Source organism: Pleurodeles waltl, chromosome 3_1 (assembly GCF_031143425.1).
Source record: "Pleurodeles waltl isolate 20211129_DDA chromosome 3_1, aPleWal1.hap1.20221129, whole genome shotgun sequence".
Classification (NCBI taxonomy): domain Eukaryota; kingdom Metazoa; phylum Chordata; class Amphibia; order Caudata; family Salamandridae; genus Pleurodeles; species Pleurodeles waltl.
Genome location: NC_090440.1, coordinates 1,788,978,249 through 1,788,997,669, shown reverse-complemented (window position 1 = coordinate 1,788,997,669; position 19,421 = coordinate 1,788,978,249). Strand labels below are relative to the sequence as shown.

Here is a 19,421-nt window from a genome sequence, read left to right as displayed (position 1 = left end):
TATGAGTCCTTTGTGTGAGGACAGGCCACTGGCCTTTGAAGTGTAAGAAAGGGTTCCTCAACCCTTCCTACCCAGGGAAACCCATCTATATGGAGATGAATGTAGATGCAGCTAAGTGTCCTGTGGCACAGATGGCAGTAAGTGCAGGAAAGTGCCTACTTTCTAAAAGTGGCATTTCTGAAAGAGTAATGTAAAATTTACAATTTTAAGTACATGTCCTGCCTTTTACTTACATTGCACCCTGCCCTATAGGTTACCTAGGGTCTATCTTAGGGGTGACTTAAATGGAAGAAAATGGGAATTTAAGGTTTGGCAAGTAGTTTTAAACGACAACCTAAAGTGGCAGTGAAACTGCACACGTAAGCCTAGCAATGGCAGACCTGAGGCATGGTTGAGGGGCTACTTATGTGGGTGGCACAATCAGTGATACAGACTCACTAGTAGTATTTAATTTACAGGCCCTGGGCACATCTAGTGGACTTTACTAGGAATGTACAAATAAATTAAATATGCCAATTTGGTATGAGCCAATGTTACCATGTTTAGGGGAACGAGCACAAGCAGTTTTGAAGTGTGAGCAGTGATAAAGTGTGTAGAGTCCTAAAACCATCAAAAAGGAGATCAGAAAAATGGAGGGAGACAAGCAAAAAGTTGTGGAAGACCACCCTAAGGCTGTCAGGCATAACAGGTATCCTTTCCTATATCCACAAAAAAGCATAAAACTATCACCGAATAAATAGAAATTTGCTATTAAAACATGAAAATGTAATTGTAGGCAAGTCAGTGCATTTTCATGTTCCTCAATTTGTAATTGTAATTACCAAACCAAGTAAAGTATTATTCTTTGATGGTTATAAGCACTTGCCAAGAACAATGTTGACATCTCTAGTCTTCAAGATACTTATTGTTATCATTGCAACAAGAAACGATTTCCCGTTGCACAACAAAACAAACACACAGAAAAATAAATTGAGACCACGGTGAAATGAATAAATAAGCTATTTATTTTCTTTCTCTTAATGTCGAGTGAAATCTCTTGTGCACCACTGCCACTTCTGTTACTGCTAACGTGGTCGAGCATCACTGTAGGTAAAAAATAAAAAAACATAAATCCAGCCGATAAATAAAAGTATTTAACATCGATAGGTAAAACGGCCACATATAACTGTAGGGTTGGCTTAGTTTTAAAGAACTATTCCAAAAGTCATAGAAGGCTTCCAAAGGAAGGAATGTGACATGGTTCCTTTTTTCAGATTTCACAAGGATTTCACATTCCTGTTTTTTTTCGTAATAACATGAACTGATACTTCAAAACATTATCAATGTGAGCCAATGAACAAGTCCCTTTTCAACGAAGGATGCCTTTGGGTGCCATAAAGCCATTGGCTCTGTATCCAGAATGACTTGCAGAGGCACATGTTTTTCAAACTGTAGAAAAGTTCTCCATTGTCATCCATCTCTTAATATGGAGCAGTTTCCTGGTGAAAATGACAATTCACAAAAATGCTCTGTTGACGAACAACAAAAGAGGCGTCCTTCACGGAACGGCTCCTCTTCCCGCAGGCAGCGTGACCTTTAGTAACAAGTGTCGCTTAACAAAACATAACTGGAAAAAATATGAAAACACTCGCAATTGTATCACAATTATATTCAAACACGGCCATTTCAGGGCACTTCGAAGAAAGAAAAGCTAATCTAATGCACTTGAAAAGATGTATTAGATGGCAGTGTCACGTGACAAGGACTATTACAAAAGTATTACTGCATGCACAGTCCTGCTGCCCAGGACGTTGCAAGGTGATGATGAATCTTCTATGTAGCTATATCTACTTGCCAGAGCAGTTTGTGAGCATGACACTAGTGCTGTGAGGTCTTTTCACAACGCTCCTCCAACTTTGGTACATTCAGTGCAAAATACTTTGTAGGAGACATTTACCCTTATAAAAATAAAAGGCATTTTATTTCTCGTGAGCGCTTAAAGAATAAACACAATGTCTGATTGAACATGTAATGTTAAAGAAGTAGATGAGTTTAGTGGCTGGGTTCTTAGGTAATGTTTGTAGAACCCCGAACCATAAACTTATAAAAATAATCAAAAGTTGATTGTGTACAATTTTGTTTCTGATATGATGTGATAGAATGCTATTTTGTCTTTAGACTTTGTTCATGCATTATAAAGTAAAAAACCTGCTATTAATATTTCTTCACTGTAATGTGTCTCTTGCCATTCACACATACCATTTGCATATGCGTTGCCATGAACTTCCTTATTGCAAGCCATTGTTTTGACAGAATTTCCTGTTGGCTGGTAGTGAACCATTTCCACTAAATAAAGCTGAACGCTACATTGCACACCAAGCAGGCACTCTTATCCCTATTAATAAGTAACACATTGCTATCATATGTTTTTGAGGCATTAAAATTATGTTCTTTACGTTTTCTGAGACGTTGACACATTGTTTGGCTTTAAATAATTCAGTGGTTGGGGCAGAGTGATTTTGCACTTTGGCCTGACATGTTTCAAGACCTTTTGTAAAATCAAATTTCTTTCTCTTTGTTCATCCTTCAGTAGTTGTGATGTTCAGTCGTGGTCACGTTTTGTCTTTGTGATATAACAACTGTAAAAAGTTTGGCAGTCAGGAAGAACTTCTGATTGAAAGACAGTTTTGCTGTCATACTTCTCAAGCTGGTTGAAGTGAACAATGCTGTGTGCCAGTCTCAATGCGCTCCTGCCCTCTGAGGCGAAGTAGTGTTAAGAGTTCATGGCGTTGCAGTGTTTGGGCAGAATTCTCAGATGCCCCTTCCTGAACAGACATGCTGCCATTGTACGGATGACAGACCAACACAAGTCAGTTGTGAGCTGGGCACTGTGGTGTTCATGCTACTCGAGTCCAAACGTGCTCGTCTCCTCAACCGCTGTCAACAGTTTTTCATAGAGCATTGAGAAGGAAGGGTACGGAGGGAGGTCGAGTCGATTGAAACATGTGTGAGCTCTAAAAAGAAGGAAGTGAGGACAATTAATGATTGCCATGAAAACTGCAGTGGAAACAGCAGGCATATGGAGACAATGTGAAAATGTCAACAGTGAGGATAATCTAAAGATGCAAAACATCTACCACCAGACCTGGAGCATTGACTCAACAATGGTACTAAACAACAGAAGCCTAGAGACGCCCATGAAATATCTGATCACCATCTGGAACCTAACATGGCAGTTGCATAAGTCAGAACTTCGGCAAGCTATTGCTGTCAGCATGCAGACTCATATTTGTGCTGCTCATAACTAAGTACAAATTAATCAGCACAGTAGACTATGAAAATAATACATAACCGGAAAATGTAAATATGTTAAAACATGAAACCACGGGAAACGGTGTAACCACACAAAGTGAAGAATAAGGGAGTTGTTAGGCCAACAAATTCCTTAGGTCTGTCTTCATGGCTGCCAAAGGCAGTACTGACATTCAATTCAACTTGGAAGTGTAATAAGCTGATGTGACTAGGACACGCTATCTGTAACAGTTGGTGTTTTGATTGTTGAGCAAGAAATATAGCAAGTTTTAGGAGTAGATCTTCTTTCCCCAGGCACCTGCAATGGTAATGTTTCATGAATAGTTTTTATCTTTTTTTGACTATGCACTTGATGTTTTCATTGGGTCACTTTTAGAAAGAAACCTAGGGGATTCACCACCATCAATCGGAAGTGCTCGTGCCCTGCTAAACTCATGCTTACACCAAAGCTTCAGCTGACCCTGCTGTCACAAACCTCTGACGTGAGGGCCTACCCACCACATGGCCGTCAGGTAAAGGTGATGGTCACCGTACCCTATGTAGGACTGGGCGACCGTCAGTCATTTCAATCACATGGAATCACCATGAGAGGCATGGCTTTTCTGTGTAGGTAAAACACACAATAGCCTCAGTGGACAGGGTCATTACTCTCAGCGCATTAGGACCATTCAGGTTTTTTGTTTTCTGAAAAAAGAAAAAGTGTCTTTATGTCCTTGTAGCCATAAATAACTGAAAAATAAAACATAATTCTTTGTTCTGCAGAAAGTACCAGTTATCCAATCTCAGGAACTGGGTATCTTACAATATCTCCTATTGCTGGCAAAACTTCTTTTTAATAAGGTTTTAACTTGGGGTATTCCCATTACATGTTAAACGGGTTACCCTTTCCTCTCGCATCTGAAGTCCCCGGAAGCAACCTGCTAGTTCTGTGCATGGTGAGATACAGCACATGGTCACTTTAGGAGAAATTATTCTCTGTGAAAGATCAACTTTTTTTTTAAAGTGATCCCTCTCCCCATGATCTCCTAACTTCTTTCAGTTAAATCCATCATTCTCTCTCATTTTTCACCCATACCCATTTGGTTGTTTAGTAGAGGCCAAAAGACATTTGTAAACTTTCGAGACTACCCTCTTCAGTCACAGAATCGGGTGATTAATGCAGGAAATGGATTAGGGGCTGAGGCAGACTAGGCAATGGCCCCTACGCACACTAGATTGCTAACTATCAGGGGGTGGAGACTTCCTAGTGATGGGTTCACCTCCTGGTCAGTGACTGTAGAATCAGTACTTAACCGCACTGCACACATGCCCCTTTGCCTGGCAACATTTTGTGGTTGTATTGGCTTTCAACTTTCGCTCAAGTTCATACCCTAAACCTTGAGTGCTATCACCTTTGTTGTTTTCCTCTCTCCCGGTTCCCTTCATTTGTCCTTGCCCTTTCACTTCAGAGTTGCTATCGTGTTTGTTTATATTTTTGTCTACCTGCTCATTTGATGCTGTGAAGGAGTTGCCTGCTCCTTGTTTTTTCCTTTCAATCCCATGCTTTTGCAGAAATTGCAGTATCTCACTTGACGAAACTGACCCCAGGTGTTTGATATCAGCACCTTTGACAAGCCTTCATTAGCCACCAAATGTTTAAAGATTTCAGTACTGCTTGTGTTCTCTCAGTATCAACAACACTGCCCTGGATTAGGTTAAGCTACTCTCCCTGTATGTGGTTCCCTCTCCTCTGCAAAACTCTTATTTCGTAATACTTGTGCCCTGATCTGTTGACTGATATGTTACCCCTTCAGAATTTCATCCCTCTACCGCCTGTGGTCACGGCTGCACAACAGAATGCTGCCTGGTACCAGTTAATGCTGGGTATTCCTGACAGGCCATCAGATTAGCGAGCACTCGAGTGTTTTCCCTTTCCCCTGTTCTCGTATCTCACTTGTAAGGTATTCAAACTCTGTACCTTCAAAGAGATATGGGGAAGGTTGGGATTCTCAGCAGAGATCCATCCTATGTCTCAGTATATGGATCCAAGAATGACTGGAAGATCCCTATGACCACTTGTCCACAATCCAGAGATAGGTCACCCTGTTGTAATTCAGAACAGTGGAAGGCTTAAACTCTTTCAGAGATATCCCTCTGGCCTTCCCTTATCAACAAAGCCTTGCAAACATTTCAGGATTGCAAGGGGGTCTCTTTGGGTATCAGTTTTGGAAACCTCAGCCCTCGAGCTTTTACCAACTTCAAAGCTTTAAAATGTCCTGAAATGGCACACTTTTTCCTATTTCCTATTTGTCTTCGACTTTAAACTGTTGGTCAAGGGCATATTACATTTGTTAGCGTGGTCATGTAGCTTATGTTGTATGGACAAAAGGACCCTCTCTGATTTGTTCATAAAGTGTATGTCTCACTTAGTTTCTATTGCTTTACACCCTTTCTCTGCTTTTTAAGTTGAGTTCGTAATTACAGATGTGTCTGCTTCTTATTCCCGTTTTTACTGGATGCAAAGGCAATATGTTTCCATCTAACAGCAGCTTTCAGGGCCAATAATGTTTCCCAGGAGAAGCAGGAAGTATTGTTACTTGCCTGATAGTCAGGGAAAGACTATTAAGTTTTTACTAAGTGAACTGTGTCTTCGAGGAATTACTTATCCAATCTCCGTTTTTGCATCAATGTGCTATAAGTATTACTTCAAGCGGGAGATGGTCAGAAGTTCTTATGGTGCCGAAATCTGCCTTTCCACTGAAGCCACCAGCGATAAAAGCCATATCTTTCCTGCAGTATGTGTGCTGAACATAGGAGCAGAATGTGAAATCCTTCTCCCCTATGGTGGGTAGAATGCCACACATCAACCAAACCCCAGTCTTGCAGGGTCTCTTCATTGTTAAGGGATATAGCACTCACACGGGCTTTTGTACATTGAAAAGAGCCCCTTTGTGGTCGCAAACCGTGTGATTCTGTGAATCATGTGGTCGGCTACTGTGAAAGGCTTTATTTATACTTTGGTCCCTTTGTCTTCTAAAATTAAACATTAAGACTTTATGTCGATCCTTACTTAGATTATCGTTCGAGTGGACCTCGCATTACTGGTAATCGCCCCTCCTAATACATCCCAATCCCTCCCCCTTGCAAGTAATCAATAAAACAGTTAACACTAACCTATGAAACATCATTGAAAAAAACAAAAAGCAAATGTAACTTCACGTCCAAAGTTCAGAACTACCTGCAACCCTCACCTTCAGCTCTTTTCCTGTGCAACCCTTCATTCATTTAAGCCCTGATATGAGTATTGAAGGAGCAAATGGCTTTCCCACCCTATGAGCAGCTATTGTCTGTCAGCCTCTGGCAGACCAGTAAGTCTAATTCGAAATGTATTTTGGCTAATATAACACCCATTTAATGCTTGTTTAGCCAAGACCACTCTTTTTACCAAAACATTCAGTTTTGGCTCTGCTACATTGTCAGTGGCTTTTTGATTTGGACAGACTGTAGGTCATGTCTTGGTGCATTCTTTACATGGCTTACTCAATGTAGCAACACTTTTTTACCCATTCTGTTGAGATACCCACACTTTCAGCTACTAACATTTTATGGTTAGAGTATTGGGTGAGGGAAGAGAGCTGTATTCTAGCTTATACCTTATACTGAAACCCTACCGAGATGAACTCACTCCTCCAATATCAAAGTCACCAACTGGTGTCCCTGGGGGACAGCCTCCCTTTTAGACGGGTTTTCAGGATGCTGCACAACTGCAAACTGAAAAAGACTATTTTATGGAAGGGCTGGCCTAAGGAGCTAAATATATTATAGATGTTTAATACGAAATGTTATGGAAAGACCATGACAGTCCCAGAGAACCACTACTCACAAATAGGTCTACTCCCACAACTGAGAATGAGCTGATCTGTGTTTTTACTTTCAGTATTGGTCTTTAAATGTGGAGAAGTGTGGCTCAATGGTTAGAGTGGCAGACCCTGATGCAGAAATCTGACCTGGGACCAGGGTTCAATTCCTCCCTCAGCAGGTCTTGGGCCCACTTTCCTCAGACCTGATAATTCTCGCATCGGTGCCTAATCTAATTCACTCTGTAACTCTGGGCAATAGCTTGCTTAATCTCCACAACGGCCTCAACAGTGCTGGGATGCCTGGCTTCACCTTGGAGGTTGCCCAGGAGTGGGCACCTCACAGGGAAAAGCCAGGAGGGGTTCCACAGTGGTATGCGTACAGCGCCTTGAGACCCTAACAGGTGAGTAGTGTGCTATACAAGTATGAAGTTTACAGTTTAAATTGGGAAATGCATCACTAGCATGCTAACTATCCTGTTATTCATTTTCGAATTTTAAGCAAATCAGTTATTTAACTGATCATTTGGTGAAAGCCTAGAGACTACTCTTGCCAAAAATACAATAATGGCTGGTAAGGTCTTGTATCTAAACTGAATGTAAAGTTTACGGGCCAGGGGAGCAGTTATTTCATCAATTGTGGGCTCGTTATAAGTAAAAGCTTTTACATCTTGTAACTCTGTTGTTGCGGTTCCCCTGTACTGGATTACCATTTGGGTGGCTACAAACTCCCCAAAAGTCCCCTTTATATCTGCTTTTGAGGACAAGCACATCCCTATGGAAGAGTTTAAATATTTCTCCAGGCCCAGTTTCCCTAATATATCTTTCACACACTTCAGCCATGAGATTTTCCTTATACCTGCTGGAGGCGTTAGATCTCTGAGGCCCCCTGGTAGTTTTCAAGGGCTGCAGAAGTCCAGAGGTGGGACCAAAAAGTCAAGAGATGTCACTCTATCGTTTGGAAAATACTCCTCTGGGCAAAATCCAGGCTCACTGAAATCAATGGAGTACTAGCCGGAAGTCCCAACAGGGATCTAACAAACCTGTTTTCAGCTAATGACAACATTTTGGCATTCACACTCCCCCAAATTACTGGCCAATACAGAACTGCCCCTAAGGCTTTTACATTGCAGATCTCAGGAACTGGTGCTACCCTCTTGGAAGATGTCCGTCGATATATCTTGGCACTGCTTGCCATGTGGTAAGTTAGTGATGAATGTTTTTTTTTTAATTTGAGGAACCCAGTTTAAACTAGGTATGAGCCTTACATGTAAATAGTCAAAAGAGAACACCTCATCAATTGGAGTTTTGCCCACGTACATTCTTAGCTTCTGGATTTTGTGGAATGGGGGGTGAAATAACATAATTTTAATCTTGGAGCTTTTGAGCTCTAATCCCCTCTCGTCACAAAAATCCGTAAAATCATTTAGCAGCTGCTGTAAACCCGTAGGTGACTTGGAAAGTAAAAAGGTGACATCGGCTAAAAGTAGATCCGGCACCCGCTGGGCCGCCACTTAAGGAGAGTTGCACCTACTCCTATTTAAGTGTTCAACTACCCCATTAATGGACAACGAAAATAGGGTGGGGACAAAAACATAGCCTTGTACACCATGATTCATGATTCATGAAAGACTCTGTGAGTTGGCCACAACCTCCCCACCTGTGCATGATTTTCTGATTGTAACTTTACCAGAATATCTAGAAGACTTTCAGGAATGTCTATGGCCACCAGGAACCTCCACAGCTTGCCTCTAGTGGCCAAGTCGAAGGTGGCACGTAAAACAACAATGGCAACATAAAGTTTGCCTCCGTTGATTACTGATGTTTTTCAATAAATATAGGTGAACCAAAAAAACCTGATCAATGGTGCTAATGTTATTTCTAAAGCCCGCCTGAAAGTCAGAGAGGATCTCATTCTCAGTGATCCAGTCCTGTAGGTGGACAAAAACCTATTTAGCAAGCTAATGGGTCTATCAATCCCTGGTTTGTTTCAATCCCCTTCTTAAAAATAGGGATGATCTCCGCATATCTGCAAGAGGAGGGGATTCCCATCCCTGCCAAGATTGCGTTGAATAGGTGATTGATAAAAGGTCCCCAAATTTCTGGGTTTGCCAAATACAAGTCATTGGGGATCCTCTCTGGTCCAGGACCTCTATCCGCAAGACACCCACCAGTGGCTATGAGGGTCTCACTTAATCCAAACTGAAGTATATCAACAGAGTTCAGCTCGGCATCTCAGGAAGGCTCAACCCCATCCTGGTCTATTTCAGTACAAGCTGTATTTAGACTACTAAAATGAGTCAGCTCTCTGGCTTTTTTGGCTAAAATGTGTACAACCTCTGTTTGGAATGGGCATTTAAAATAACCTTGGACCTTAAGGCTCTTCGTTCAAGTGTCTACAATTTCTGTTAAAAATGGACTTTAATAAATAACCTTGAATTCACCAAGTGGGTTTTCAATCTATTATCACTTTTAAGGCTATGACTCGGGGCACAATTGGCCCATACCCAATCTGATCACCCACAAAAACATAGAAAAGGACATTCCAAAGGATGAGAGAATTAGGCCATAGAAATTAGTTCTTTAAAATGAGCAACCTACTCCTTTGGTTGGATCCAAAACTCCAGATCAGCCTTAGGGCCATTTGCACAAACTGAGGCTATTTTCCAAAAATGTCTGTTGTCCTTGGACAGCATTGCTTCATGGAGGTTATCCCATAAGCCATTCTCCCACTCCAGCTTTCCTTCAGCTATTTCCTTCCTGTACAGGACTCTAAATCTCAGCAGATCAGACGTGCATTTAGTTTTTACTGCTGCTAGTAATTTTGATTTGGCTCCCCTGCATTCTTTGGTATACCATGCGTCTTTTTGTTTTTACTTCTAGCAGCTTTAATATCTTGAGATAGAAGATCCCTAGTTTGGTGATATAAGTCTTCATGCATAATCTGTAGTGAGTGAATTCTTTGCTTCGGGGAACAGACATAAGGACCCTCCACTATCCCCTTTAACTTGCTAAGAACCACTTCCAGGGCCAGAGGGTATTTCACCACCTAATCCCATTTAATGTTTTTACCATTTTTTGTGTTAGAGAGGGCTCCAGTACCTGGTCAACTAATAATAGGGTATTTCTCTGCCAGACTGCCCTCTAACATCTCACAGAGGGCATTGTGGTCACTATCCACCCTGTCTACTATCATCATGTCCTACAAGAAGGCCAAATACTCAAATTGATCAAGAAATTGTCAATACAACTCATATAACCTGGCCTATTAAATGTTGGCCTACCCTCCATATCAGAAGGAGTTTAACTATTTGCTTCACCCAAGTCACAGTTTACAGTGAAGGCCAGAACATGCATGGCTTAAGGTGACCATTTTACAGTAGTAAGATTAATTGGAGGGATCTTCCACTGTCCATCTGATTCCACAAGACAAAACGTGAGAGGTAATAGTCAAAATGTTCAAAAGTCATATTAAGGTCCCCGACCACAATTAAGTGGTTCTGACCAACTTTCTCAAGAACTGAATTTTCCAGTATGCTAAGCACCACTGTTTCACCGTTCATGGTTTCCACCTGATTATATATATTAAAACTCTCCGAAGGCTTACCAAATGAGAACACCAACCAAACAGCTAGAATATCTAGTGAGTCAACAGAGATACAACTGATTGAGCATTGTAGTGAGGTTTAAACCCAAATTAGGAAACCACCCGATGGTCTACCTCTACCCGAATGAACAGCATTAACATAAAACAATGTATACGCATTCCTATGGATGGAAGAGAGACAGCATGTGAGTTCAGTTTGTCTCTATGAGCTTGCTACAGATCCCTGCCACATTCCAAGATTACATTTTAATTTCTTTCAGGGGAAGAACAGATAATCTAGTATGATCCCCTAGGCTCAATTCCTTATCTGGAAAGGTGTCACAAGATTCAAAAGATGTAATACCCAGGGTAGGTTCTGTGTCCTTTGCATCTTGGGATGGACTACCCCTTCTATGGTCAGATGCAGCACCCTGCCTTCATGAAGCAAAAGTGGTGCACGCTTAAAACAACCAAATCTATGGCTAATATTTCACCCTCCCAACCACACTGTCCCAGATGGGATCTGTGAGGGTTATGTACTCCCAGTCAGATAGTTCCATTCCTCTTCCTGGATTTGATGGTTCCTTGCTTTTTAAAGAGGGCTACGCCTGCCTGCAGTGAGTGCACTTATATATGCCAATGGGCTCTAAACATATTCAAGATTTTGATGATGCTTTGTCTTTAAAGAGTACCTTGATCATTTCACAAGAATCACCTCCTGAGGGAATCCTCACAGCTCTAGATATATCACTTCTAATGACTGAGTGACAGTGCCTAACCTCCCGTAACGAGTATGTGACTCTATTGATAAGAGAATCCTGATCTTCCCTAACACTGGCTGACAGCTTAGGAACCTGAGTTAAGTAGACTGCTAGACTGCTTGTTTGTTCCTGAATACCAGAGTAAATCCCTTTATGGACCACACCCCTCGTATACTGGCATTGGGGACCAGAAGATTGGAATCTCTCAGGGTCAAACCATCCGCCTTTGACCAAACTGTCCCCAATCCATTCTCTCACTGGGGTCATTCCACGGGTTTCTGGGAATTGTTCAGTGGTAAGCTCTAGGAAAACCACCCCTCCTTTCAGCCACATCCAAAGTGAGAATGGGGGGGAGGGGCAGTTAAGTGGGGTAGTTGGGTTAGATACTGCAGGAATCAATGGAATAGACACACCTGTAATCATGGCTTGAGACTTCTGGGATTCCCCCCGTTGCAAACCACACCAAACCCTACATGGGAGCCCCCTACATGACTGATTGAGGCCAGGGGCGGTACTCCACCAACCCTATTATCTAGCCTTGTGATTATTTTTTTAGACTAGAGACTTCCTCCGTTAGCCCCCGAATAATATCTATTAGCATTTTCAACTCTGTAGTTAAATTTGGGCTTGGCCCTGTCTTCATGATGAAACCCATCTTTTCACATGGTGGATCATCCACACACAAAGGGGAATAACGATTTTGACATTCAAACGTTGAAGTGGCTGACGTAGACTGGGACCTCCCACGGGAGGTCTTTCCATCCAGGGACCTATGCAGCTTACCAGGAGATATCAAAGGCGCTACATGAGTCACTTTCTTACCACACATTTGTGGTACACGCTTTTTTCTTTAGTAATTGGGGAAGAAACAGGTGAGGAGGAGACTACAGAAAGCACGTGTGGAACAGGGCCAAAAATCTCTTCACATTCAACCAGCAAGCTGTCAACCCTGTCAATAACACAATTTACCCCAGCCTTTGGCTGAGCCAGAAGGTTCTTTTTTCGCATAGAAGTTAGAAGTATCACAATAAGACCCCTCACCAACAAAAAAATGTGGGGGGTTGGGAATTTCTCTAGGCAGTTAATAATACTAGAACGATCTAGCCCTGCAGGGGGTTGCACAATAGAAAAACAATGGCACAGCTTAGCTTTCTATTATCCCTATAACAGAAAGGGAATACACAGTATGGTGGTTCAGAGAGAAGGCTAGAAACACCACAAAACACCAATGGGGATACGTTTTTAGAGACACTGATCGAGGGGAATAAAATACAGTTACCACAATAGTTGCAATGATCAATCTTCTCTTGCGATGGAACTTAGGGGGGTGGCCCAGGTCAGCCTCTTCCGGGCTTTGATGGGTGGGGACAGGACGCCCTTGCCCTGCGCTTTGCCTAGGCACAGCCTGCACACGTCCCGCACAGCAGAATGGCCATGCCACTTTTGAGCACCCCAGAGATTGCCTTCGATGTGGCAAAAGCAGTAGTGTTTGGATTGTCTTTGATTGTTTATTATAAACATCCAATGAAGATCAACAGCAACTGTTTGGTCAAAGCAGCCCTCGTAACTAAGAATGGAGCAGTAGGTGTGGATGAAAGGTGAGGATGTTTAAGGACTTCACCTCTGATCAGACAAGTGACTTCATTGCAGGCAGAGGAGAAATGGTATGCAGTGGATTCAGTCCCCTGCCTTTCAGACAACTGGAAGGATTCAGAGGGGGATGAGGTTCTGTAGTTAGTGTTCTACCCTCTCTCAAGACTTTCTCCTTCTTAGCTTGCAACACATAGCTGGAAGGCATTGAAGCAACGTTGGGCCTGATTACAACTTTGGAGGAGGGTGTTAATCTGTCCCAAATGTGACGGATATACCACCAGCCGTATTACAAGTCCATTATATCAATGGAACTTGTAATACGGCTGGTGGTATATCCGCCACATTTGGGACGGATTAACACCCTCCCCAAAGTTGTAATCAGGCCCTTAGTCTTCTTTCCCACACACCATAGCACAGTGAGGGTGTGCTTGAAGCGAAGCCTGTACACTGAAGCTGCACTTCTAAAATGATGAGACCATTACCATTGCTTATGGTAAACATCTCATGCAAGTCAGTTCTAATGCTTAATACAGCCTGGCCGTTCTGAGTTTGCCAACCCGGAGGGGGACACATACAACCTGGAGAAATTTGAACCACAGAGGGATCTTGTGTGATTATGTAAGATTTAGGTGCTGCTAACCTGTGATCTTCAAGAAAAAAAATCAGAACTGCTCTTTTGAGTTTCCATCATCCCTTGTCCATTGTGCCAGCAAGAGAACAAAGATTGCAAGTGGTTAAGGGTTTTTCTACTAGAGTGATTAAAGGACCTTTTGAGGACTGCTGAAATGGGTTGGTGCTCAGGTAGTTTATTGTCTGTGCCTTGACCTACGAAGCACCACAACAGCAGTTCAGCCCTACTCTGTCAACTTTTGCAGTGCCTCTCTACTGTCGTTCATAGAGTACAACACAACCCAGTTCCATTTCAATGCCTTCATACACACTACCTCATGATTATTCCAGTAGGACCGAATAGTGCGCAGCAAAGGATAGGCACTGGCAATTGTATTGGTCTGTTTAGGTTTGTCTCATAGTTACAGTTACAAACATTGTGTATGTTTCTGCATAACCTTACTTTCTTTTTCACAAATGTAATGTGAATAAACTGAATAAATAAAGTAAATAAAGTGAATAAACCTATTACATGTTTGGCTTATCCCTGCATGGGAAATCATAATTACATGCAGGACTATGCTTCAATTTATGTTCTAGCCAGTTGTGCCTTTCGCAGCATCTCAGTTACTGATCCACACATCTGATTGCACTGAGCATCAGCTATATTCAACTGAAGAAACTTAACTACTATTAAGGCTGCAGGACTAAGGTTGACTACTCTTTCCCTTGACCAGTCTAGAGTGATGGCTTTCTCCTGTCGAAGGTCTTGAGGTAGATAAGCACAGGCTTGGTATAATTAAGCATCATCTAGAGATATTGGATCATCAAGCCATTGTTATCACAGCTGGTCCTTGGTGTGCAAATGCAGTGTCATGGCGTTATCTACATGATTCTCTTAGGTTTTCCTTTGATCTTCTCTAAAACTCAATCTTCACCTCAAAAACCTCCACATTCAATGTCCTACGTTTTGATATACGACTTACGTCTTCTTTTTCATACAACAAACCTCTCAGTGCTCTAACATGAAAAACAGTTCACCAGCAATAGCACATCTGTTCTTCAAAATGTGCATCATGAATGTGCTTTGACAGCAAAACTTTCAAAGTCCTTATAGGATTTACCTGGGAAGTGCAGTAATTTTTCCCCATTTTTCGACACAGAATCGTCTTGGCCCATTGCTCCCTCGGAGAGATGCAAACCCTTCATATGGAATGCTGGATGTGCCTGTAACAAACTTTTAGTACACAAATACACAAAGTAAATACAGTAGGCAAGGGGAAAGGATGACTAGAATAATAAAATACTTTTCACAGTTTTCTTCTATGGGCTAGGAAATTTGTTTTTGACCAAAAAGACCTTAAGAGTGTTTTCACAACAAACTACTACCAGAACATCTCTTCTTTGTGAATCAGGCTAAAATAGACAGAAGATAGAAGGGCCCACTAAAGGAACATAGATAGGTCATTTCGCTTGTCTCCTTAAGTTCATTTGGAGTTTAAACATACATTGTCTCTTGCAGTTTTCTGTGCTTTTATTTCATTAGGTACCTTCCCTTCTTTTTCTTTAAGCAGCACGGCCGGCAGCTCTCACTAATTTTTCAGCCACTGTTAAAAAACAAAATAACCTGAGTATTCTTACATAAAGTTATGCATGTTCATGCTGGTCTTTTGACCCTATTGGTGACTCACAGTAGCGACACTGAAAGTAAACCTGAAGTCACCTGTATTGTGAGAACAAAAGCAGCATATTAGGAGCTGGCAGGTCTAAGGGGCATGCCCAACAACATGGACAGCAGGGCGTGCTGATTTCCAGCACCACCTGTAAGATTTGAACAACCAGTCCTGCCTCTACACAACAGTGCCTCAGTGGAGTTAAATAACTAAGGAGATTAAGAACTGCATGGCTATGAGCATTGTGTTCGTTGTCTCTACTGAGAGCAGAGCAGAGACAACACTGTAGAATTGTCATCTATATGACCTGATGACCCAGGGATATTAATTTGAAATTAGTACAGGGTTCATAGACTGTCTATTTCTATTTTGATAGCCTTCTGGGTAGACTCAATAATATCCTGGGAGAATTGTGCAACATCACCACAGAGCTGCTATGAGGGTTTAGTGTCCTTCTGATGTAGGTCAGAGTATTATATACATAAATATCATCTGACATACATATCATGTTCTAAATATTGTTACAAAAGTATTATCCCTCTGAGTGTAGATTTATAATTATTAACTCCAAGGAAGTGAAATTTCTGTAGACAATATTTAGGACATAACATATTTTTGCCAGATGATATTCTGACGATGGTATGCTGGTACCTCGCCTCTTCAGAGTAGTCAGGAAAGATCAAGATCAGTTTGGTGAACTACATGGCTTTCTTTAAAAATAAAGGCTCAATATTAGTTGAGCAATGTATGTAACCAATCTGATTTTGTATACTTTGTTTCCAGTATGTTTTGCTTCCTCTCTTACTCTGAAGTGAATAATTTGTGTGCCATCTTCCTTCTTGGAGTTAGACCTAATTTATCAGAGCCAAAACAGTCCATCCTTGTATAAGTTTATAAGCCAACTCTTGATTAGGTTCCTAGAAGGTAACAAATGAACAGGCTGTAAATCCTTCTATTAATTGTGATAGAGAGTGCTATTGAAAGACCTTTGTTCAGTTTCAACGTTTAGGTTTGAGGGAACTATTGTAAGTCAGCAATCCCTAGTTTGATTGTACTCATCATCCATTAACAATAATAGTTTAACTGAGCTGTGCTTGTGTTCAGAGAGGATTTCCTCCAGGGTGTGGTTTACTTTATTGGTGGTGCCAACCATGATAGGTGCCAAATGGACATCAGTAAGGCTGGTGAGAAAGTTCTGTCAATTCTAGAATCATTGTCTATATGTTGACACTACCTGGCAACCTAAGGTGGGTAAACCTAAATAGCAAGCTGATGTCTATGACATTAGCCATTGCTGGTCAGAATGTCATTGTTGGATGCAGTAACCAACTGATCAGTAATTAACGCTCAGTATTATTTACGGACCACACTGTAATTATGTCACACTGCATTAGCAATGATTCAAAATGTGAGATATGATCACATGGTACACTTTTAATTGTGTTATAAATGAGAGTTAAGCCTTTACTTTGCCCACTGAAGGAGTTTTTATGTACAACTGTGTTTCAGAGTTTATATGGGTCTGATTTAAAGTTTGGGGAAACGTGGCGATATATGTACTTATAAAACAGTAGACGGGATAGCCCTCACATTTGTGAGGGAGTATCCCGTCAATCAAACTCTAAAGCAGGCCTTAAAGTATGAATTGAGGGAGAACAGTTATTGGAGAGCCCTTATTCCATGATAAGGATTACTTTGAAGAAATCTGAATAATAAAATCATATGTGTCAATGTTGTACTGAACTTTGCTGCAAGCCCAGGAAGCTCACTTTGCAGCTACATAATTTGTTTGTTGTTTCTGTGACATCAGTAATTGGGGAAGTACCAGGTTTTGGCGGGGAGAGAGTTTTTTCAATGATTTAGGGAGGGCAGAGGCAAAATCTGTAGGTCATTCACATATGTAACAATAGAACTGGAGACCTAATGGTGATGCAGAGTAATCTAGGTTCTTTCGCAATGTAGGTGTAGCCCCTGTTCTGTCAACCAAGCAATTATTGTTGCATGCCCGTGTTCAAATTCCATACAAGGAGTGACTGTGCTGGTGCTTAAATGCCTTTTATTATCAATTGTGATAGTACTAAACTCCAAAGGACAGATGTCTATGAGTTTGGAATAGAGGGAGGTGCGCCAACAATAAATGAAAATGAAAGATGACTGTCCCTTGCAAATGCTAGTCTCTGAATAAAAGCCGTGAAGTGCTGCTCCCTGCATTTACATGTATGCACCAAATGTACACTTACCTAGAACTTGGCTTCACCGGGTATGCAATTAAAATTTAAGTTCACCGGATATGCAATGAAAATTTAAGTTAACAGTTTTCAGCAGAAATCTATTTGTAGTTTCTGCCTTAGCATTTTAGCCAGACTATGCAGTTAGTAGATGCAGCTGCTTGAAGAAGCTCTGTACAGGCATGTAATCAGGTGGAATGGCCAAAGATCTCAATGAAGGATGTAAAGCAGTATTCTGACATAATAGAGATCACTCCTGAAAAAATATCTTGGTCTTAGGCCATTATTTAGGTTCCCATTTTCCCGGAGGATTTAGTGTTTTGTTTGTCTTACGAAAGGTATGGATCCACTAAGGACCAAATGCTTGAAAATGAAATATTACTCTATCATATCACTGATTTTTTAACTTAGCCTTGCTAAATCCTTTCTCTGGTCTTTTTTATGGATGAGGATGTGTTAACCACAGGTCTTCTGAAAATAAAGCTAATGCCAATTACTTGTACGTTGACTTTCACAGACCAAGATGATGAGTGACTGAAATCAGTCATGGATGTTAGATTAATGGATGTTAGATAAAAAAATGCACGCCCTGAGTTGTTCCCTGAACATGGGAATACACAAAAATAAATAGCTTATTTCAGCACAGTGAGTTTAGAGAACCACTGGTAGAGGTTATACAGATCTGGCCTTCTATATTTTTTATGTTTCTTCAGAACCTTTGAGGTGTATTTAGCCTTTTACTTTAATGACACAGTTCCCCGTAAGTATGGGCTTATATCTACATTCACTTTTTAAAACTTTTTTAAAATTGATTTTGATGTTAATAACAACTTACATTCAGATGACATAAGGCACATCAGTTTCTAGAGGGGGAACATCACTATGATACAAATGAGTATCTACAAACAAAGTTCAGGGTGTACATTTGTTAGTTCTCCCACCACCAGTAAGAATAACATTGAAGCTGTAAATATATAATAGGCCTGTATTCTTAACTCCTTGGGTGCTCAGGATGAGGTGGTCTCGCCCTCGGCTGTGGCGCTCAGGAGCCAGGGACGTAACCACCTCGTCCTAGTACCGGCCCTCGGGGGAAGCGCTAGCACTCCCCTCGAGGGCCTCACACCCCCCCTCTTATGGGCAGGTATCGAAGGGGAATCACTTCCCCTTCCACCCCGGACCCTCCTTCCCCCCCAGTGACGTCTGATGACATCAGTGCGTGATCAGAGGCTGATCAGAGGCAGCCCCCACAGTGCGGATTGGAAGACAAATGCTGTGCATTTCTCTTCTGATCAGGGGCTGGGGGCAAGCAGAGACATCAAAGGAAAGGAAACACCTTTTCTGTCCTTGGATGTCTCTTTGAGCATTTCTGCAGCCCAATTGTGAAGCGATCGGACTGCAGAAATGCCCACTAGAAACCAGGGATGTTTTTTTTAAAAATGTTTATGATGAAGGGGAGCGACACCTTGAGCAAGGGTCGCCCCCCCTGGGGGGCATTTCTTTAAGGCCTTTTCTGCCTATTGTAATTAGGCCGATCTGCCGGCGGGGGGCAGAAACCTCTAGACGCCAGGGATCATTTTTTTGTTTTATTGTTTACATGTGGGGAGTGACCTCTTAGTCCAGGGCCGCTCCCCTCGTTGGGGGGGGAGTTGTTTTTAGGCATTTCTGCCACCCTTGGGGGCAGATAGGCCTATTTTTATTAAGCCAATCCGCCCCCAATGGGGACAGAAACCACTAAACACCAGGATTTTTTTAATGTCAGTTACACGCAAGGGAAGCGACCCCTTATGCAAAGGTCGCTCCCCTGGGGGGAACATTTATTTTAGGCCATTTCTGCCTCCCTTGGG

General features: G+C 41.8%; 1 protein-coding gene across 4 annotated transcripts in view; it reads right to left on the bottom strand.

Moving 5' to 3' along the window:
- Positions 1 to 981: 981 nt before the first annotated feature.
- Positions 982 to 19,421, bottom strand: part of HECW2 (HECT, C2 and WW domain containing E3 ubiquitin protein ligase 2) — a 1,462,881-nt gene continuing 1,444,441 nt past the window's right edge. For all 4 annotated transcript variants that reach the window (XM_069225854.1, XM_069225856.1, XM_069225855.1 and 1 more), the window contains 2 exons: positions 14,801 to 14,913; positions 982 to 2,993 (listed from right to left, as the gene is read on the bottom strand). In XM_069225854.1, coding sequence (XP_069081955.1) covers positions 2,882 to 2,993; positions 14,801 to 14,913 — 225 coding nt within the window. In that variant the 3' untranslated portion in view covers positions 982 to 2,881. The remainder of the gene's footprint in view (positions 2,994 to 14,800; positions 14,914 to 19,421) is intronic.